We start from the raw sequence: 18,992 nt of genomic DNA on the forward strand, positions 1-18,992 counted from the left end.
CTTGCTAACACCTTAGTGTTGTCCAACTTTTATTTTTTAAGCTTTTATTTTGAAATAATTTTAAATTCACAAGAGAATTGCAAGAATAATCCACATAACTCACTGTACCCCGCCTTCAGAGTCCTCAATGAATATTTTGCTACATCTGCTTTCTCTTCTTCTCATATATAATTTTTACATACTTTTATATGAATTTTTTTCTAACCATCTGAGAATTAGTTGTAGACCTCATCCTCCTTAGCTTCTAAATATTTCATCGTGTATTTCCTAGGAACAGGGACATTTTCTAACATAGAATATCTAAGGGAATAATTATCACATTCAGGAAATTTAACATTTTGTCAGTTTTATTGTTTGCCAGCCTGCTGAATTTGAAATGGTATCTTTTTATTATGAAAATTTTACATTTATAAGGAAAGTTGAGAGAATAGTTCAGCGAATATCTATATGCTCTCCCAGACTCAAAAAATATTTTGCTGTATTTGGTTTTTTTCCCCTGAGTTATTTGAAAGTTGGCAAACATCATGACATCGTCCCTTAAGTACATATCTCTTAAAAATCAGGACATTTTCTTACATCACTACGATACCATTATTACACCTGGAAAAATTAACAATAATTCCCTAATATCATCTAATATCTGAACCACGTTCAGATTTTGCCAGTTGTACCGAGAATGCCTTTTACAGCTGTGTGTGTAAATGTATGTGTAGAAACGAGGCCAGTGGTCCCATAGGGTGTCCCACATTCTGAATTTGTCTGCTGTTTTCTCGTGGTTTGTTCAGCTTGTTCCCCTATGCTCTAAATAAACTAGTATCTTGTTTTAACTGCATTTTCCCTTGAATACTGGAGAGACTGGGCACCTTCCATTTGTTAATTTGCTACTCAGCTTTCCTCTTCAGTGAATTCCCTATTCATGTTTTGTGTCCATTTTTTCTCCTGGATTGTCTGTCTTTTTCTTAATGATTTGTAGGAATTCTCTAAATATTCTGGACCTTTGTTGGTTATATATGGAGTTTGCATTTTGAACAAGCAACTCAAATAATTCAGACCTCCCCGAGAAACTCTTCTGTGGAAGTTCTCATCACAAGAGCCTCCTCTTTAATCCAGAATCGTTTGATCCAATTCTTCGAGATCCCAAATAAATAGGTGAAAGCTGTAATGTTTAATCATAAAAAACAGACGGGCTAACATGAATCAGAACTGTGGTACGCCAATCAGTATGTATTTCTGTTGTCAGTACTCACTCGAGTTACTCTGTCATCCTTAATATTAGCGCTAGTCCCATTTTGTTCTTGTAATAAGTGAACATGCTGTGGTTTAATAGAAGAGGGTGCGGGCTTTGGAGTCAGAGATCTGGGTTCATATCCTGTCTTTTTAACTGCGCAGCCCCGTGCAGTTTACTTACATGTTCGTTCTGTCCTCTTCTGTGAAATGAGGATAATGCCGTGCCTTCCACGGTTACCGTGAAGGTTCAACAGAATACACGTGAAAGCATTTATTCCAGTGTCTGATGGAGAATAGGCCTAACGTTTTATACCCCTCTCTTCTTACATATTCAGGCACATTTAAAGTATCACACAGATGGTTACTTTGGAAAACATGTTGGTAGCTTACTGATTTTTCTGATTACATTTAGTCAGGACTTTGGTTTCCAGCCTGGATAAGCACAGCCTGTGGCTTCATTGTATTGTTAATGAGGGCTTTCTGTGCCAGGCCAGCATTGGCTGGCCATTTGGTTCACAGGGCTCAGGTTACTTATGATGGCTTGCGGATGCTTAGGCAGAACAGAGGGTTCCATAAACATACCGAATCCTTACAGGAGCTCGCAGAACTGGAGAGTGCCCTCCAGGAGCAGCATGAGGTGAATGTATCCCTGCAGCAGACCCAGGGAGATCTCAGTGCCTATGAGGCTGAGCTAGAGGCTCAGCTGAAAATACGGGATGCTGAAGCCAGCCAGCTCAAGGAGGAGTTGGAAAAACTTAGAAGGTTCAGCCAGGTAAGCAGCAGCATAAAGCCATCTAGAATCCAAGCCCTGTGGTCTTAGCATACCAGCCTTTCTTTAATTAAATGCAAGATTAAAGACTTCGTAATAGACTGTATATGGAATGATGGGAAGAGTATACATTTTTGGAGTCAGATACTCTGAGTTCAGATACTACCTCTGTGAACCCCTGTGTGAGCATGCAGATCACGTCATAGCTCTTGAGTCTCTGAAAAATGCCTCCTTGTCTGTAAAAGGGGTTATAGTGAGGATAAGGGAAATACTGGGCACCAGAGCACCTTGTTCTATGTTATTTTGCTACTTTCTATTTGGGTTGGATGAAGTATCTACTAGTTTATATTGTACTTGCAAATTAGAGAAATAATTATTCACCCAAGAACCGCTTACTGATTGGCCTTTGAGGGCCAGGTGCTGTAGATGCTGCAGTGACCAGCACAGACACAGTCACTGTCCCTGTGGAGCTGACAGTGCAGTAGGTGACACGGGTGTGGGAGAAAGAAAGGGATAGCAGGGGAGGGGTGGTCAGGGAAGTCTGCCCTAGAGAAACTCACTGAAAGGGTGAGTTGGATTTTGCTGTGCAGAGGCAGCGGGGGTGCAAAGGGAAGGGGTAAGGGACGAATGGTCTAGGCAGAGGCAAGGAGAGGGAGCACAGTGCATTTGAAGTGCTGAAAGTATGGCTCTTGGATGCCAGGAGCAAGAAGAAGAGTAGGCAGGAATGTGAGAGACCAAGGCAGAGAGGCAGACAGGGGCCAGTTACAGTGTATTCTTACTCAGATTAAAAATGTCATTTTCTTCAGCTGTTAGTCACATAGGCTGCATCTTTCGCCAGGAAGCCCATCGCGACCTTCCTCTTGTGCCTGCTGGAAATCTGGGTTCAGGATCCTGCTTTGGTTTTCCTATAGCCTGTGCTCAGTTAAAACATTTTATCATGTGTCTGATAATCATCTGTTCAGACTGTCTGTCTCTCTTGCTAGACCCAGAGCACAGTGAATACCCAGATTGTATATGCTTGTTTCTCTTTTCTCAGTGCCTGGTCACGAAGGGGGTCAGTATGCACTTATTGGATGAAAATGACATAAAATAAGATCGTTTAAATCCCAGGAATGTATGTAAAATAGCATTCGTGTGATTAGAAAAGGAAAAAGAAAAAGTCATGCTTATTATAGTAATTATGTTAATTTGTATCCCTTTACTTATCAGATATCAAAACCACTTGGCAATTGTCAGGATTATATTTCTCAAGAGTACCAAGGTTTACAAAACTACAGTTGATAAGATCAGAGTGCAAAAATAGGAAGCTGGGGGAAAACAATTAAAATGCCAGAATAAATACAGATTTCTAAATAATGGTAAATAAAATGGCATCTCATTTCAAATAAAAAATAAATTCTCTTAAGTTTTCAAGCCAGCCTTTACTAGTTTAAGATCTATTCTCCGTTGTATTTCCATTGTCCTTTTTTTCCCCCTCGTGAGTCTTGACAAAAGTGTTATAGCAGCCTAGCCTTTTCACAGATTTACTGGGTATTGAAAGGGACTCTTCCCTTCTTGAAATCAGCACTGCCAGAATTGGTCTTCAAGCCATATGTTGAGGGTACGGAGTGTAGCAGTCTCTCCCTGACCCACAGATCTCTAATTGGTGTACTTTAGCTCTATGAAGTCACTTGAGATGCTTGTTAAATGCAGATTCCTGGGCTCTGTCCTCGAGCTTCTGGCCCATTGAGTCTGAGAGGTAGTTTGGGCATCTGCATTTTTCACAAGCACACCAAGTGATTTTTGATGAGGACCACAGTTTGAGAAATACTGGTCTGAGGAAAAGAGGAGCAGTTGCTGTTGAATCACTCACAGAACTCTCAAAGGTAGGTCCTTGGGCCCAGCGCTGAGATTCTAATTTGGTATATCTGGGCTGAGCCCCTTGTGATGTCTACTCTTAAGTGTTAATAGTTGAAGGAGACATGTGAAAAAGATGAACTTGGGCTTTGAAATCTGAGCGTACGGACATAAAATGGAGTTACTATGAAACCATAGCTAGCAAGGAATTGTGCGTGTCTGTAAATTTATTTATGGCTTTTTAGATTGAAAAAGCTGTTGCTGTTTTATGTTTTCATATCGTTTGCTTCCCACGGCAATAGTTAGAACAGTCGGCCCTTCAAGCAGAACTTGAGAAGGAAAAGCAAGCCCTCAGGAATGCCCTCAGAAAAGCGCAGCTCTCCGAAGGAAACGACCAAGAAAACAACGAGCTCCGCACACAACTTAAACAGCTGCAGGTAGAGACGCGTTCGTCCAGGGTGCGTTCTCACGTAGGACACCCTAAGGTGTTGCTGCCTGTAGTCAGACCCTTAACAGCCTGTGCCAACATGTTGTAGGCTACTTGAATTATTAGAAGAGAAGAATTCTGGGTGGGACGGTACCAGAGCCTCTGTCCTCTCGTGAGCCTGTCGTTGTAAAATTATGAACATGCGCATCTTTTGTATTGTGGTGGTGATGTGAAGAGACGGAGGCAGTGTCAGGAGTAAAGAGCCAGTGCTGTGGAGACTCACGGGTGACAGCCATACCTTGCGTTGCTCTGAGAAGCAGATTTGTCACCAGACGGAGCTAAAAGGATCAGATGGGTGCATTCTTCTTCCCCTGAAATATCTTTGTGATTATCCAGGAATGTAGCTAGAGTGGGCTGCAGAACTTCTTAACTGTAAACAGTGTTCACAGTCGCCTTCTCAGAAAGGGTTCTACTAAAAATGCAGTCGTTTTACATCTGTGGGGGTTTGCCTTGGCGGAATGTCTTTACTGCTACTGTCACAATAATCTGCCTGACAAACTGCCAGAGAAGCAGGTGGACAGGATTTTGCAGACAATTAAACTCTCTGAGAGGGCACAGATGTCTGAGTGAACAAGTACCTGGATCAACACTCAGGTCTCCAAGTCCGAGAGGCCAAGGGCCACTTGGCTGACTGACAGGGCAGGTGTCCTACTTCACCAGAAATAAAGGCGCAGAGTTGCCAAGGTCTTAAGGGAGGCTTCCAGGCAGGGGGGGTTTGTGACAAATAAGCCTGAACAGCTCACCCACATTCTCTCCCTTCTTTCAGGGCCTTGGATATTTTTTCCTTAAAGTTTAGGGAAATGTAACCTAGAATTTAATTTTTACCTCTCTCAGTTTAATTTCTGAAACAAGTATCAGAAAAGATGTGTGCGTTTTCCATTCTCGTTTGAGTTGTGTGTGTGTTGGCTGCTCAATAGATTATTTTTTTATATTTACCATGGAAATTTTTGAATCACAAAAATAGAATAGTCTTATGTCCTTTTGTTTACCCTGCTGAAACAGTTCCCGGCATTCTGCCATTCTTGTTTTAGTTAGTCCCCTTTTATATTTTTTGGCTGGAACACTTCAAAAGAAAATCTCATACATCTTTATTTCACCCACATACTTCAGCATACGTCGCTTCAAGGGACTAAAATGTGTTCTTCGGGGGCCTTCTCCTCCAAGGTAGAAGCCGAAGTCAGCTTTCCAGAACACTAGCCCATGCTGTGAGACTACCTTAGTTAAAACTAGGTCCTTGGCCTACTAACCTCTTGATAACAGAGTTCAAGTTAAACTCACTCTGCATTTGTCTTTGTCAGACAATCATTTAGTTGCAGTGAACCAGAACCTACTAACACTAGCTCAAGAAAGGAGACAGAGCTGCTCTATCAGTCAGTCTTTCAGGAACTACATGGCTCTCTCATTCTCCTCTGTCTCTGTGGGTATTGTATTTGGCCCAGCATTGACTCCAGCCCTAAGCTGACATACCTTTACAAGGCCAGCTTTTACAGACTTGACGATGTACTGGATCTTGGTTCAAATTTTGGAGAGAGTGAGAACTTGTTTCCTGGCTAGTCTGTGGATTGTTTGGCCTTTGGTTTGATCACCTGTGCCCAGGATTAGACAGTAGTAGAAATACGGGCACCTCAGGGCAATGTTCAGGACAGTTTACAGATAACAGACTCCAGATGGGACAGGCAGTTAACATGTTCATTGCAATCCTGAATTCTCCATTTTGGTTAAGAGTGTTTCACTGAGTTTGAAGTAAATCACTTCAGGGCAATACAATCAATGTCTTAGGATGTAGAACAGTTTTTCTTTACAATTTAGGGTGATTTTTAACAGTTTTCTTTTACTTTCTTTCACTCAGTTTGTCACCAGACTGAGCTAACAGGGTCAGATTGGTGCATTCTTCTTCCCCTGAAATATCTTTGTAATTATCCAGGAATTTAACGAGAGTGGGTTGCACTCTAGTGCAACCCCTTTCAAGGGGCATTGTATGAATTTAATTCTTGGATCCACATATGTTTGTTTGTTAGTAGTGAAAATATGCTGGCATGTAACAGATACTCCCACAGAGAATTATATAAGCTATTAGAGAAGCTTTAGTATTAGAGGTTTCAGTTTTTAGTTGCTTGGCAGAGAATTATGGGAAAGTTATTGGTTTTGTTTTTTGTTTTTTTTGGTTTTGTTTTTTAACTTTGAATTGTGGACATTTCAAACACATACAAAAGTAGAATACTAAAATGACTCCTCATATACATATCACCCATCTTCAACAGTTAGCAACCCGTGGCCAGTGTTACTCCATCCATAATGCCTGCCATACCCCAACCCTCCCACTTGTTCACACACTGAATTATTTTGAAGTAAATCTGAAAATCTTACTTTATCTGTAAATACTGTACAGAGCCTTAAAAAAGAAAAAAAAAACATAAACATACCTCTTTATATCTTAAAATTTTAAGAATTCCCTAACATCAAATTTTAAGATTATCTGTTTTTACAAGTGTTTGTTGGAACCAAGATCCAAATAAAGTGCACACATTGCATTTGGTTGACTTGGTTCTTAAGTCTCTTGTAGTCTATAGATGTCCTCCTCCTTTCCCCCTTTATGTTTTAAAGAAAACCAGGGGCACCTGGGTGGCTTAGTCGGTTAAGCATCCAACTTTGGCTCAGGTCATGATCTCACAGTCCGTGGCTTCAAGCCCTGTGTCGGGCCCTGCGCTGACAACTCAGAGCCTGGAGCCTGCTTCAGATTCTGTGTCTCCCTCTCTCTCTGCTGCTCATACTCTCAATCTCTCTCTCTCTCTCTCTCTCTCTCTCTCTCTCTCTCAAAGATAAATAAAGATTTAAAAAAATTTAAAAATAAAGAAAGAAAACCAGGTCTTTGTCCCTTGGAGTTTCGCATCCTAGATTTTGCTGGTAGCATCTTTTATGGTATTGATTAACATGTTCTTAAACAGAGGCTTATTTAGATTCATCTTGGTTACTTCTCAGCAAGAACATAGGTACTTGCTTTCGTATCACATCAGGAAACATCCTAATGCCTGGTTCTGTCTTTTGTGACTTTAGGTTGATCAGTAGATTCAGATACTGTCAGCCCAAGTAGAAAGGGTTTTTAAAAAAAATTGGTAAAGGGGGTGGAATAAAACTATCATATGACAAGTAATACAGGCTGTGTATGCGGATGTGCATGTATTTTAATTTCTTTTGGTAACTTTTACCACCCCATTATACCACCATCCATAGGATGACAATGACCTGTTAAAACAGCAACTTAAAGATTTCCAGAATCACCTTAACCATGTGGTTGATGGTTTGATTCGTCCAGAAGACGTGGCAGCTCGCGTGGATGAGCTAAGGAAAAAACTGAAGTCAGGAGCCGGGGAAATGAGGTAATGGAAAATTGGGATGGGACCTCCTGGTGTTAAGATTGCCAAGTTATGAATGTGAGGTTCATATGGACTCACCTTCCTAAGTTATGCTAATGGCTGATGTCTTTTGTAAGGTTTCCCAAGTCATATTTCCATGATTGAGACACAAGATTGCTTCATTCAAATTGCCTGTCACTGATTTTTTTACATTTTAAATCTTTCATACTTTTAGGTATTCTTTAATTTAAATTAAATCATTTAAATTAATTTATTAATTTAATTTAATTAATTTAATTTAATTAAAACAGAAGTTTTAAGAGTAACTCTTGAAAGTTCATTGCATGTGGTCAGGAAGTAGAACCACATTATGCGTTTTATTTTATTTTATTTTATTTTATTTTATTTTATTTATTTTTTTTTTCAATGTTTATTTATTTTTGGGACAGAGAGAGACAGAGCATGAACGGGGGAGGGGCAGAGAGAGAGGGAGACACAGAATCGGAAACAGGCTCCAGGCTCTGAGCCATCAGCCCAGAGCCTGACACGGGGCTCGAACTCACGGACCGCGAGATTGTGACCTGGCTGAAGTCGGACGCTTAACCGACTGCGCCACCCAGGCGCCCCCACATTATGCATTTTAAATAGAAAATCAATTTCAGAAGAAAGCCAAGGTGCATTTAAATATATGAAGGGGACATTTATTCTTTGAGCAAGCATTGTTAGCCTGCTAGGAGCCTGTGTTTTCGGAGTGACGGCAGTCATTGGGTAAAACATTGATTCGCACTTAGGAGATGCTCAGTTGCTCTGTGTGCTGATTCCCGGTCACTGTTCCACGCAGCTGCTTTTAGTCCCGCACTGATGTTACCAACACAGTTTGCACCCAGTGTCTGGCATGAGAAAGAAGAGGTCACATACCGTCTTTTTTCCCCCCTTACCAGAATCCATACTCCTTCAGATGTCTTAGGGAAAAGTCTTGCTGATTTGCAGAAACAGTTCAGTGAAATCCTTGCACGCTCCCAGTGGGAAAGACAGGAAGCACAAGTGAGAGAGAGAAAACTCCAGGAAGAAATGGCTCTGCAACAAGAGAAACTGGTGAACGGACAAGAGGAGTTCAGGCATGCCTGCGAGAGAGCCCTGGAAGCGAGAGTAAGAAAGGGGCCTAGGCAGCTGGAGGGAAGCGTTTGGCCAGTACTCCTGTTTTTCAACAAATTACAGTGCTTCCTTTCTCGCGTAAATACAGTATAATTACTGTTATTTTCACTCTTAACCAGTCAGACTGCGTGCGACTAAAATTCAGCCCTGAATATGGTTACTGATATCAGTCAGGCTTCTTTGTGGCTGTGTTTTCCTTGTTCTGGAAGCAAGTGAGAAATGTTTCTGAACCTGTGGGTAAACAATACCATATTGCTAGGGTGCAGTATGATGCCAGAATCTGATTTTTCTGGATGTAATTATTTTAATGATGAGGCAAACATTAAAATGGATCCTAGAGAACATTCAAGATAAAACCGCCCCCTGTAACTCATTAGTACAAAATGTCATTACGCTCTTTAGTAAAATGAAATGTAGTTCTCTAAGAAGTTTATATTCTGCTTAAAAAATCATCTTCAAAACTTGATTTTCTCACAGATTAGTTTCGATAAGAGGCAGCACGAAGCGAGAATCCAACAGTTGGAGAATGAAATTCACTATTTGCAAGAAAATCTAAAAAGTATGGAGGAAATCCAAGGCCTTACAGATCTCCAACTTCAGGAAGCTGATGAAGAGAAGGAGAGAATTCTGGCCCAACTCCAGGAGTTAGAGAAAAAGGTGGGGAAGACTAGGGGAGTGTGCCATCTGTGTCCCTGTGCCTGGACCCTGCCCCCAGGGAGCAGGCCCGCTGTCGCCTCCGGCAGCATTGCTGGCTCAGGGGAACTGGACCCAGGGGAACCCGGGATGCGTTGTGGTTGAATCAAGGGCCCGAGACACGGTGGTGCCATGGTAGATGAAAACGAGAGAGCTGGCGTGCGAGGAGTGACTTTAGACTCTTGAGTGCCGTTGGCAGGAGTTTGCCTCCTCAGAAATCCTGTGCACAGTTGGACACATCCACGGGAAATTAGTTTTTAACTCCTCATCTTCCTAATCCTGCGGCCTCTCTTTGAGCTTCTCCATCCCCCCTCAGCCATCTCCTCCCGTGGTCACATTGTCGACCTTGTCCAGTTGAGAAATTGTGCCCACCCCCTCTGCAGTCCCGAACCACAGCACCCCACTCTGTCTCTCTCACTGCGCCCCCACACTGACGATTTCTCAGCCTCCCTCACAGTTCCAGGGCATCAGCCCCACCTTTTATGTCTGTTAGGCTTTCCTGGCCGTATACCTTGTCGTCCAATTTAAATTCCATGGTCCACCACTATAGCCGTTTTTGCAAAAGTCCTCAAATCCCTTGTCCTTTTCCGTCTCACTTACCTGACAAAACTGTAGCCAAAAGCTTTCTTTAGGCGGGTGCCCATGCTAAGCATTCCTGCAGAAAAACAGCAGCCACCAGGCGTAGTGGTATCACTGTCACCTCTTGGTCATCAGCCTCAAATGGGCAGTGTTCCCCTTCTCTCTGGGAAGTTCACTGTCCTACGCCTCACCGTTTCATACCTTGTCACTCCCCACACCTCCCTTCTCCCTTCTCCCAGCTTCAATGATGTGCTTCGTACTTCACTGAGAACCCTTCAGTTCCCAAGTCCTGTTCAGTCCACCCCCAAAATACATCTGGAATATGGGTCCTTTTTTTCTTCTCGGATGCCACCACCCCATCCAGCCATTACTTCTCGTCTGGACAGCTGGTGTGGCCACCTGACAGTTCTCCCACTCCCACTGATGACCCTGCTCCACAGAGCAGCCAACATGCTCTTTAAAAACATAAATTAAGGGGCACCTGGGTGTCTCAGTCAGTTGAGACAGTGTGGAGCCTGCTTGGGAGTCTCTTTCTGCCCCTAACCCCCTCCCCCAAATAAATAAATAAACTTTAAAACACTAACATGAATTGGCTCTTGTCAGCCCCCCTCATTTCCGCTTTCTTCAGCAACTTCTGTTGTTGTTATAAAAAAAAGACCCAAATTCTTAAGCCTATAAGGCCCAGCATGATTTGCCTCTCCTTAGCTCCCTCTTATTATCACCATGCTCCTTCCTTCAGTTCCTCAAAAATACTAAGTTCTCCTGACCTTCCCGCATGTCATTCCCTCTCCTGGGCCACATTCTTCCACCCTCCTCTCTGACTGCTCCCTCCCTACCAATGTAGGTCTCTCCCACAGTCTCTCAAATAGTACTTCATTCTGTCCCTTGATAGCACTGACCACCATTTTGGGTTATATGTTTTTCTGAGTATTTGTTTAATATCCATCTCTCATAAGCTCTTTGAGGCAAGTCTGTTTTATTTATCGCTGTATGCCCAGTGCCTGACCCAGTGATCCCAAGGGACTGGTCTATCACTTGGTGATGGTGCCAGGAAATGTTTTTCCAATGAATGAGTGAATCTATGATCACTGAGGTCCTTTTATAACGTTTTTTTTTATGTTTATTTATTTTTTAATTTTAATGTTTTTATTTATTTTTGAAGGAGAGAGAGAGAGACAGAGCATGAGCGGGGAGGAGCAGAGAGAGGGGGAGACACAGAATTCGAAGCAGGCTCCAGGTTCCCAGCTGTCAGCACAGAGCCCAATGCGGGGCTCGAACTCAAACTATGAGATCATGACCTGACCCGAAGTCAGATGCTCAACCAACTGAGCCACCTGGGAGCCCCTTTAATGTTTACTTTTGAGAGAAAGAGAGAGAGAGAGAGAGAGAGACCGTGAGTAGGTGAAGGGCAGAGAGAGAGGGAGACACAGAATCTGAAGCAGGCTCCAGGCTCTGAGCTGTCTGCACAGTGTCCAATGCAAGGCTCAAACCCATGAACCGTGAGATCATGACCTGACCCAAAATTGGGCACTCAGCAGACTGAGCCACCCAGGCGACCCTATGATCACTGAGATTCTTGACTAAGAAGACTGATTTCCTTCTAAGTTTACCATACAGTTTTGAGTTGGTTTTATTTATTCATTCACTCAGTGAATATGGAACACCTACTTTGTACCGTGTATTATTTTTTTTACGTTTGTTTACTTTTGAGAGATCATGAGCCAGGGAGAGGCAGAGAGAGGGAGAGAGAGAACCCCACGCAGGCTCCATGCCACCAGTGCGGAACCCAATGCCAGGCTCGATCCTACGAACTGTGAGATCAGACCTGAGCCAAAATCAAGAGTCAGACGCTCAACCGACTGAGCCACCCAGGCACCCCTGTACCATGTATTATTATTCTAGGCACAGACCATGCAGCAGTGAATGGAGTCCCTGCCCTCACGGAGCTTATGTCTTAATTCATCGTTACCAAATGACTCATCTGTTTGTTTAATGTTTCTTTCACTTTAGAAGAAACTTGAAGATGCCAAATCTCAGGAGCAGCTTCTCGGCTTAGACAGAGAATTAAAGAAACTAAAGAAAGCCGTGGCCGCCTCTGATAAGCTGGCCACAGCTGAGCTCACCATTGCCAAAGACCAGCTCAGGTCCCTTCATGGAACTGTTATGAAAATTAACCAAGAGCGAGCAGAGGTGAGTCCACACGTGCAGAACAAGTTTCCACGGTGCTGCTGCTGTCCCCAAACCATAGCTGCTTGTATCACTGCTCTTATAGGCTTTGGCTGATTTATAAACCACCGTAAAGTTGTCTGTTCCCCTTCAGACGGAAGATTGTATTTCTCCAGTCGCAGCCCTGCCATGGGTCCTGCCCTCTACTGAGCCCTGACGAGAACCATCAAATGAAACATACCATCCCCACCTCAAGGTGTAGAGCTCCGCTTAGGGAGGTAGCTGCCCATACACACCTGAGCTAAGGTTTTAAAGGCTTGCCACAGAATCTTTCTGAACCCCAGACTTTTCATCTTGTGCAGTCAGATAATATGTGACCTACAGGACTGTTTTGCCTCCTGACTGAGATGGTATCTGTTAACGGTTTTAAAGGGTACAAATGCTCATGAGATTAGGACAGCAGATCATAGAGAAAATGTAATGATGAGAGTCCAGAGAGACCTCAGTCGTGGAAGGCTGTAGAACAGTGAAGAAAAAGCTAGCCCTTGCTCTTTCAGATGCAGACCCCTGCTCACGTGGCCCCCATAGAGGGGCGGAGCAGGCTGCCAAGTGATGGGAATAGCACAGGATGAGGTGGGACCAGGCGCCACGCACACATAGGGTGGCCAGGCAGGCAGTCGGACGAAAACAGAGGAGTCTGTCTGAGGGGCAGAAAGAAATGAAGACGACAACACGTGATGGCAGTGCTGCCTTTCTCATACCTCTGTCCCAGCAGGAGTTGCAGGAGACGGAGAAGTTCAGCAGACAGGCAGCGCAGGCGGCCAAGGATCTGACCCGAGCAGAAGCTGAGATTGAACTCCTGCAGAACCTTCTCAGAGATAAAGAGGAGCAGGTCAGTGCTGGTACCCTGACACCTTCCCCTTATTGGTCCTATATCAGCTCCCGAGAGACAATATTATTGGAAATATAGTCAGTAGTTCATCAGCACTTTGTCGTCTACCACGTGTCAGGCAGAGTGCAATTTAAATACAAGGAGTAATGCGTTTTCCTCATTAGTAAAGTGTAGGTAAAAGTTCTGGATTTACTAAATCAAATTGCAGGGTGCATGTGGGAAAGAATATTCGTTGGCAATTTTGTGTATGTGATTTTTTAAATAGTTTCGACTTGAGATGGAGAAAGTAGATGTAGGCCCTGGAGTAGCAAACTCACACGTGCTGGAGATGGAGAAACTGAATGAGACGATGGAGAGGCAAAGGACAGAGATCGCAAGGCTGCGGAATTTACTAGACCTCACCGGGGCTGGTAAAGTATTGGGCTTTGATTTTTTTTTTCATTGTTTTGGGTTTTTTTTGTTAAAAACATTTATTTTTGAAAGAGAGAGTGTGAGCAGGGGAGGGGAAGGGTGAGGGGGACAGAGGATCCCAAGCAGGCTCTGCACTAACAGCAGAGATCCCGATGTGGGGCTTGAGCTCATGAACTGAACTGTGAGATCGTGACCTGAGCCAAAGTCGGACACTTAGCTGACTGAGCCACCCAAGGGTCCCTAGGCTTTGACTTTGGTAGTGGTTTTATAGTTCTAATGTCAGATCATCTTTAAAAAAAAATCATCTTGTTTGTTTTTCACCTTAGCAATTTATTTAGCTCTGATAGATCAATTCCATGCTTGATTTCCAGAGCTGTGATAATTAGCTTAATGAATAAAAGCAAAGAATTTAAACATTTTATGTAAGTGAGGTATTAAGAAACTTGATTACAATGAGACAAGAAATTTTGAATTTTCAAAAGAAATAATGTTTACAAATCTGTTTGTTTTCTTTCTCTGCCTCCCTTTATAAATGAACAACAGAAGGGTACGTCTATCCTCTTTGAGTGTTAGCAAAAACTTATTACCATGGGAGAGGCTGCAAAGTCAACTTTGAGGAGCCAAAATCATTGGCTGTCATGGAATCACTTGTGTAGGTTGAGAGGAGGGAAGTACATGATTTCATGCCCAACTTCACAGAATGGCTTTCCTTTGCAGGTAACAAAGGAAGCTTTGAAAATGTTTTGGAAGAAATTGCTGAACTTCGACGTGAAGTTTCTCATCAGAACGATTACATCAGCAGCATGGCAGATCCTTTCAGAAGACGAGGCTACTGGTACTTTATGCCACCACCATCATCATCAAAAGTAGGAAGTCTGTGATGCTGGGAATGTGTACTGAATTTTCTTGAAGGAAGTGTGACCATGTTCTCTTCCCCTAGTTTGTGAGCAGATGTCAAGAACAATATGTCTAGACTAAGCCATGCATTGAGGTTCTTAAGTGTGTTTGATATGTGAGATGAAAATAGGACCTTCTCAAGGAATATTGCCATTGCCCATTGATGCTCCGGTGGTATGTTGTGGGTCCCTGATAGCAGATCCTGCAAGGGGATAAGGTGACTTGAGCCCAGAGAGCCTGTTGGAAATGGGTATAGAACGATGCAGAGGCTGATAGAGAACTGAGCACCTGGATTTTATTTGATTTTAACCAGCATTTCATTCTGTATTTGCTGAAATGTAGGTCAGGTACTAGATGGGGCGGGCACCATGAGGAATGGTCAAGCCCTTGCTCTCAAAGGCTCATGCACTGGTGGGGAGACAGGGACACCAGGGCAGTTACAAACAGGGGCATGCATGTGACAAAAGACTTGACCTGTGTGCTCTATTACACAGAAGTGTTAGGGATTCCTCTCATTGGGGAAGTTCAGGAAGGAAGGCTTCACACAAAGCCATGAAGTCAGCACTTAGCTGTCAAGGGATGGGCTTTTAGGAGGGAAGAGATGTGTGGAAGGGGAGAGTTGGTTTAGCTATGGTGAGTGGTCTTGTGGGGCTGGAGGGTTGGCTGGCAATGGTGAAAGGTGAGTCTGGAAAAGTAGTTTGGGCTCATGTTTTTTGCATAGGGGCTCAAAATGTCTCGCACTGACTTGTGGAGGCCTCAGGGATTTAGGACATGTATAATATAATCAGAGCTGTAGTTTAAGGACAATAACTGGGCTGACTGTGGAGGCCTGATTTGCGGTGGATAAACTCGGGGAGGAGGGAGCAGGGTGCTGTTTGAACTCATTCCGTGAGGGACAGAAGCTGGGGCTAGAGCAGTAGAGCTGGAGGAGAAGAGGTGTCACTGAGAGGGTGTTCAGGAAACAAACTGGTCAGGGCATGGGTCTTGAACGTGGGACGTGAGGAGAGAACGGTAAGCAGCCTGCATCCAGAGCAGAGGGACTGGGTGACATCCTGCTACAATCAGCTGACAGGCAACCGTCAAGGAGAAGTAAGTGGCTATGACAAGTTAGGATCCAGCGCTGCGTAGAGTCAACCAGAGTCTACATCTAAACCTGCTTGACAACCAGGGCTGGAGGTGGAAGCTGTGTAGATATGCGACATTGTAACATTGTAAGGCCAAGCTGGGCAAGGGTTCGAAAGGTAGACCTATTTATGACTGGGAAGGAGGGAGAGTTAGGAGAGTAGAGCTTTTCAACCATGCCAGGCTCCCAGGATAGTAAGAGACTGATCTCCCAAATGGCCTTGAAAATTCACTTGTTTCCTTTGCCTTCATCCGTGGGCCATCAAGGACAAGGCAAAAGAGGAGAAACCACCAGGAAAGAGGAGTACTGGAGAAGAGAGGCTGACACTCAGGCAGTTTACCTGACTGTGTAATCATGTCTCACTTCTCTCTGTGAAAAATGAGAATTGTGATCTGTGGAAAGAAACCAGTTCATTCTCAACTTTGCCACATCTCAACTTTGTTCTAGACTTTGGCATTTCTCCAACTCAGCCTTTTCATTTCTAATAGTGGGCTTTGCTGTCATTTATTTCAGGTTTCCAGCTATAGTTCCCAGGCCACCAAAGACTCTGGTGTAGGCCTAAAGTACACAGCCTCAACTCCTGTTAGAAAACCATGTCGCGGATGGCAGGATGGAAAGGAGGAGAGTGGGCCTCCACCTGTCTCAGGATACTGGGTTTATTCTCCCATCAGGAGTGGGTTACATAAATCGTTTTCAAATAGAGGTAAGTTAAATCACATAAGCGAAGTTGCATTTCTTTTATTCGTTTCCTGAAATCCATAAGACTGAGTCCAGGCTCCTTAGCTTGGTCTGCAAGGCCTTCTGCTGTGATCTTGGCCAGTGACCTCCTGTCTCACCTCCCATCACTGTTCTGCACATCAGTCCTACCCAGTTGCCTAAGATAGTCACAGCATGCCATGTTCCTCCAGCCTCCATGCTTTAAACCCTCTCTTTAGGATGTCCTTCTCCTTCCTCTTCCAAACCTACTGCTGCTCGACTTTCAGCAAGACTCAGGCCCTCAAACACCACTCCTTTAGGGAGACTTCCTCCATCTTGCCTTACCCAGGCACACTGAGCGGCTTTTTCACCTGTGCTCCTGGAGCATGGCAGGTGCGTACATCCTTGTATCATGACATTGATTAGCTTGACTAAAATGAAATGTTCTAGGTCCATCTTCAAAAGCTCCAGGAGGAAGAGTCAATCAGACTTGGGGTAAATCCTCGCTCTTTGACCAAGCAGCTGTGTGATCCTAGGCAAATTATCTAGCTGCTCTTAGACTGTGAAGCCATAAAATGGGAATGTCCCCTTCTGAGAATTTCTTTATTCAAGAGCTACTTATTGAGTGCCTGCTGTGTGCTAGGTTGTCTGTCATCCGTGATAGACAAACATAGACCTGCTTATAGGGGAGGCGAGTAAGGAAGCCAGCACCTTGGAGAGTGCCGTGCATCATGGCACCCATAGACACTGCGAGCCTTGGTGTCTCAGCACACATCTCCGCTTCTCTATCTTTATGCAGCCTGAGGCAGACACCCAAATGGTTGCCGAATAAATGAATGAATAAAGACAGAAAAAAAGCAACTCAACACACAAGCATAAGAAACACTCAACTATCAGCCTCTGAAAATAATACGAATCCCTATTTTGACCTTTTCACAGAATTTTACTCCCAGTTCTTGGGGATCTTGTCCTAAATGCTCCTGTTCTCTACTAAACTTGTTTACCCAATAAGCCATGTGGGTAAAATACTCTTCTGTTTATTTCTGTCAAGATGCAGACAGTGGAGGAGATAGTCAGGAAGAGAGTGAGCTGGATGACCACGAGGAACGCCCATTCGTGCCTCCTTCTGGATACATGATGTACACTGTGTTTCCCGATGGTTCTCCTGTTCCCCAGGGCATGGCCCTGTACGCACCACCTCCTCCCCTGCCCAACAACAGCCAGCCTCTCAGCCCTGGCACTGTTGTTTATGGCCCACCTCCTGCTGGAGCCCCCATCGTGTATGGGCCTCCACCCCCCAACTTCTCTGTCCCCCTCATCCCTGTGGGGGTGCTGCATTGCAACGTCCCGGAACACCATAACTTGGTAAGTGGAGAGACATGAGACCCCCGTCTACCCCGCTACCATGGGAGACTGAATAAGGTTATGTATGTGATGATTTGACCTACTTATGAAGGGATTATGTCCCAAAGTATGTTCGTAAAGTTGATGTTTAGAATGGAGCAAGCGTTCTCTTACTAAAATATCCTTCTGTATGGGAGTTACGGCACCAGGCCAGACCACAAGCTTGGTTTAACCACTTTATAGCAAAAATACTTTCAGTCCAGAAATTAACCGTTTTTGGAGAGCTTATTGTATATTTTTCTGTTGACAAGTATGATACTAATGTGTACATACAGGAGTGTTCACGTAGTGGGGCCTGTACTTGTACACGCATGTGTATGTGTGTGTGCACGCATACACATGGATGTGCTTTGTGTATTCACACGTAGGAGCAGTATATAGCAAGGTTGTGATGGGGATTATCTCTGGGTGGTAAGATTCATGATTCTTTTTTTCTTTTCATAATTCTTATTGTGCACACATTTCATATTCTCTTTTTCCCACTTAACATTACAAACATTTCCCTATGGTTTTACAGATGTTTTTAAGCAGTATTTTAATGATTGCATAACATTTCTCTATTTGTAGGCATGTAGTTGACTCAACTGTGTAAATTTTTAGTGTATTTCATATTCTTTTCTAAGGCTACATTTCAAGAAATGATTACTTCCTAATCACCAGCTTATTTTGTAAACTTATGGTTCTAAAGAATTAAAATGCATGACAAACTCCTCCTTCAAACTCAAGATGCCTAGAGCTCTTTCTGTGTTCCTTTTCCTCCCAGAAGGTTAAGAGGAAGACAAGGACTAGGACCCCTGAGTGCCGGGCAGTAGGTCAGACTAGTTGCAGAGGGCCTGTGTGTGCTCACGTGGTTGGAACGATAGTCCCTCCCGTTGCCCTGCAGTGTCTCAGCGCATGTGTGTTTACGGCAGCGCCGTCAGCTCGGCCTGTCATCACCTCTCGGGCTGGTTCCTTTACCCACCAGCCGTCCCCAGCTGTTCTGTAGTTTCTCACATGCCCTCTTATACCTCCGTGCATTAGCACGTGTTATTTCTTCAGGTTAGGTCTTCCCCATTTCACTTATTCTTCAAAACCCAGGCAAAACCCTCTCCCTCTGGGCAGCCTTCCAGGAAACTCCCCTCCCTGTGCCTAGAGAGAGACCCCTGTGTCCGTCTCTTCTGCTACTTGCTGAACTCTGGAGGCAGAGATTATCCATAAGGGGTGCTTGGTGAATGTGTATCAACCATAGTTGGACTGATGGAAAAATTAAAAGCTCTGTTAGTTCATCAGTTTCATCTGTGGCATGTGAAAAAAATTGGCCTGAC

General features: G+C 43.9%; 1 protein-coding gene across 5 annotated transcripts in view; it reads left to right on the top strand.

Annotated features, from left to right (window-relative positions):
• CNTRL (centriolin) overlaps positions 1-18,992 on the top strand; it is an 85,037-nt gene that overhangs the window by 42,021 nt on the left and 24,024 nt on the right. For all 5 annotated transcript variants that reach the window (XM_047068826.1, XM_047068851.1, XM_047068841.1 and 2 more), the window contains 11 exons: positions 1,823-1,999; positions 4,135-4,269; positions 7,551-7,696; positions 8,614-8,821; positions 9,305-9,484; positions 12,110-12,289; positions 13,041-13,157; positions 13,423-13,567; positions 14,286-14,434; positions 16,102-16,291; positions 17,336-17,649. In XM_047068826.1, coding sequence (XP_046924782.1) covers positions 1,823-1,999; positions 4,135-4,269; positions 7,551-7,696; positions 8,614-8,821; positions 9,305-9,484; positions 12,110-12,289; positions 13,041-13,157; positions 13,423-13,567; positions 14,286-14,434; positions 16,102-16,291; positions 17,336-17,649 — 1,941 coding nt within the window. The remainder of the gene's footprint in view (positions 1-1,822; positions 2,000-4,134; positions 4,270-7,550; positions 7,697-8,613; positions 8,822-9,304; positions 9,485-12,109; positions 12,290-13,040; positions 13,158-13,422; positions 13,568-14,285; positions 14,435-16,101; positions 16,292-17,335; positions 17,650-18,992) is intronic.

This window comes from Lynx rufus, unplaced genomic scaffold (genome assembly GCF_022079265.1).
Source record: "Lynx rufus isolate CCGP_SWC_20201006 ecotype Redwood Valley unplaced genomic scaffold, mLynRuf1.p SCAF_10, whole genome shotgun sequence".
NCBI lineage: Eukaryota > Metazoa > Chordata > Mammalia > Carnivora > Felidae > Lynx > Lynx rufus.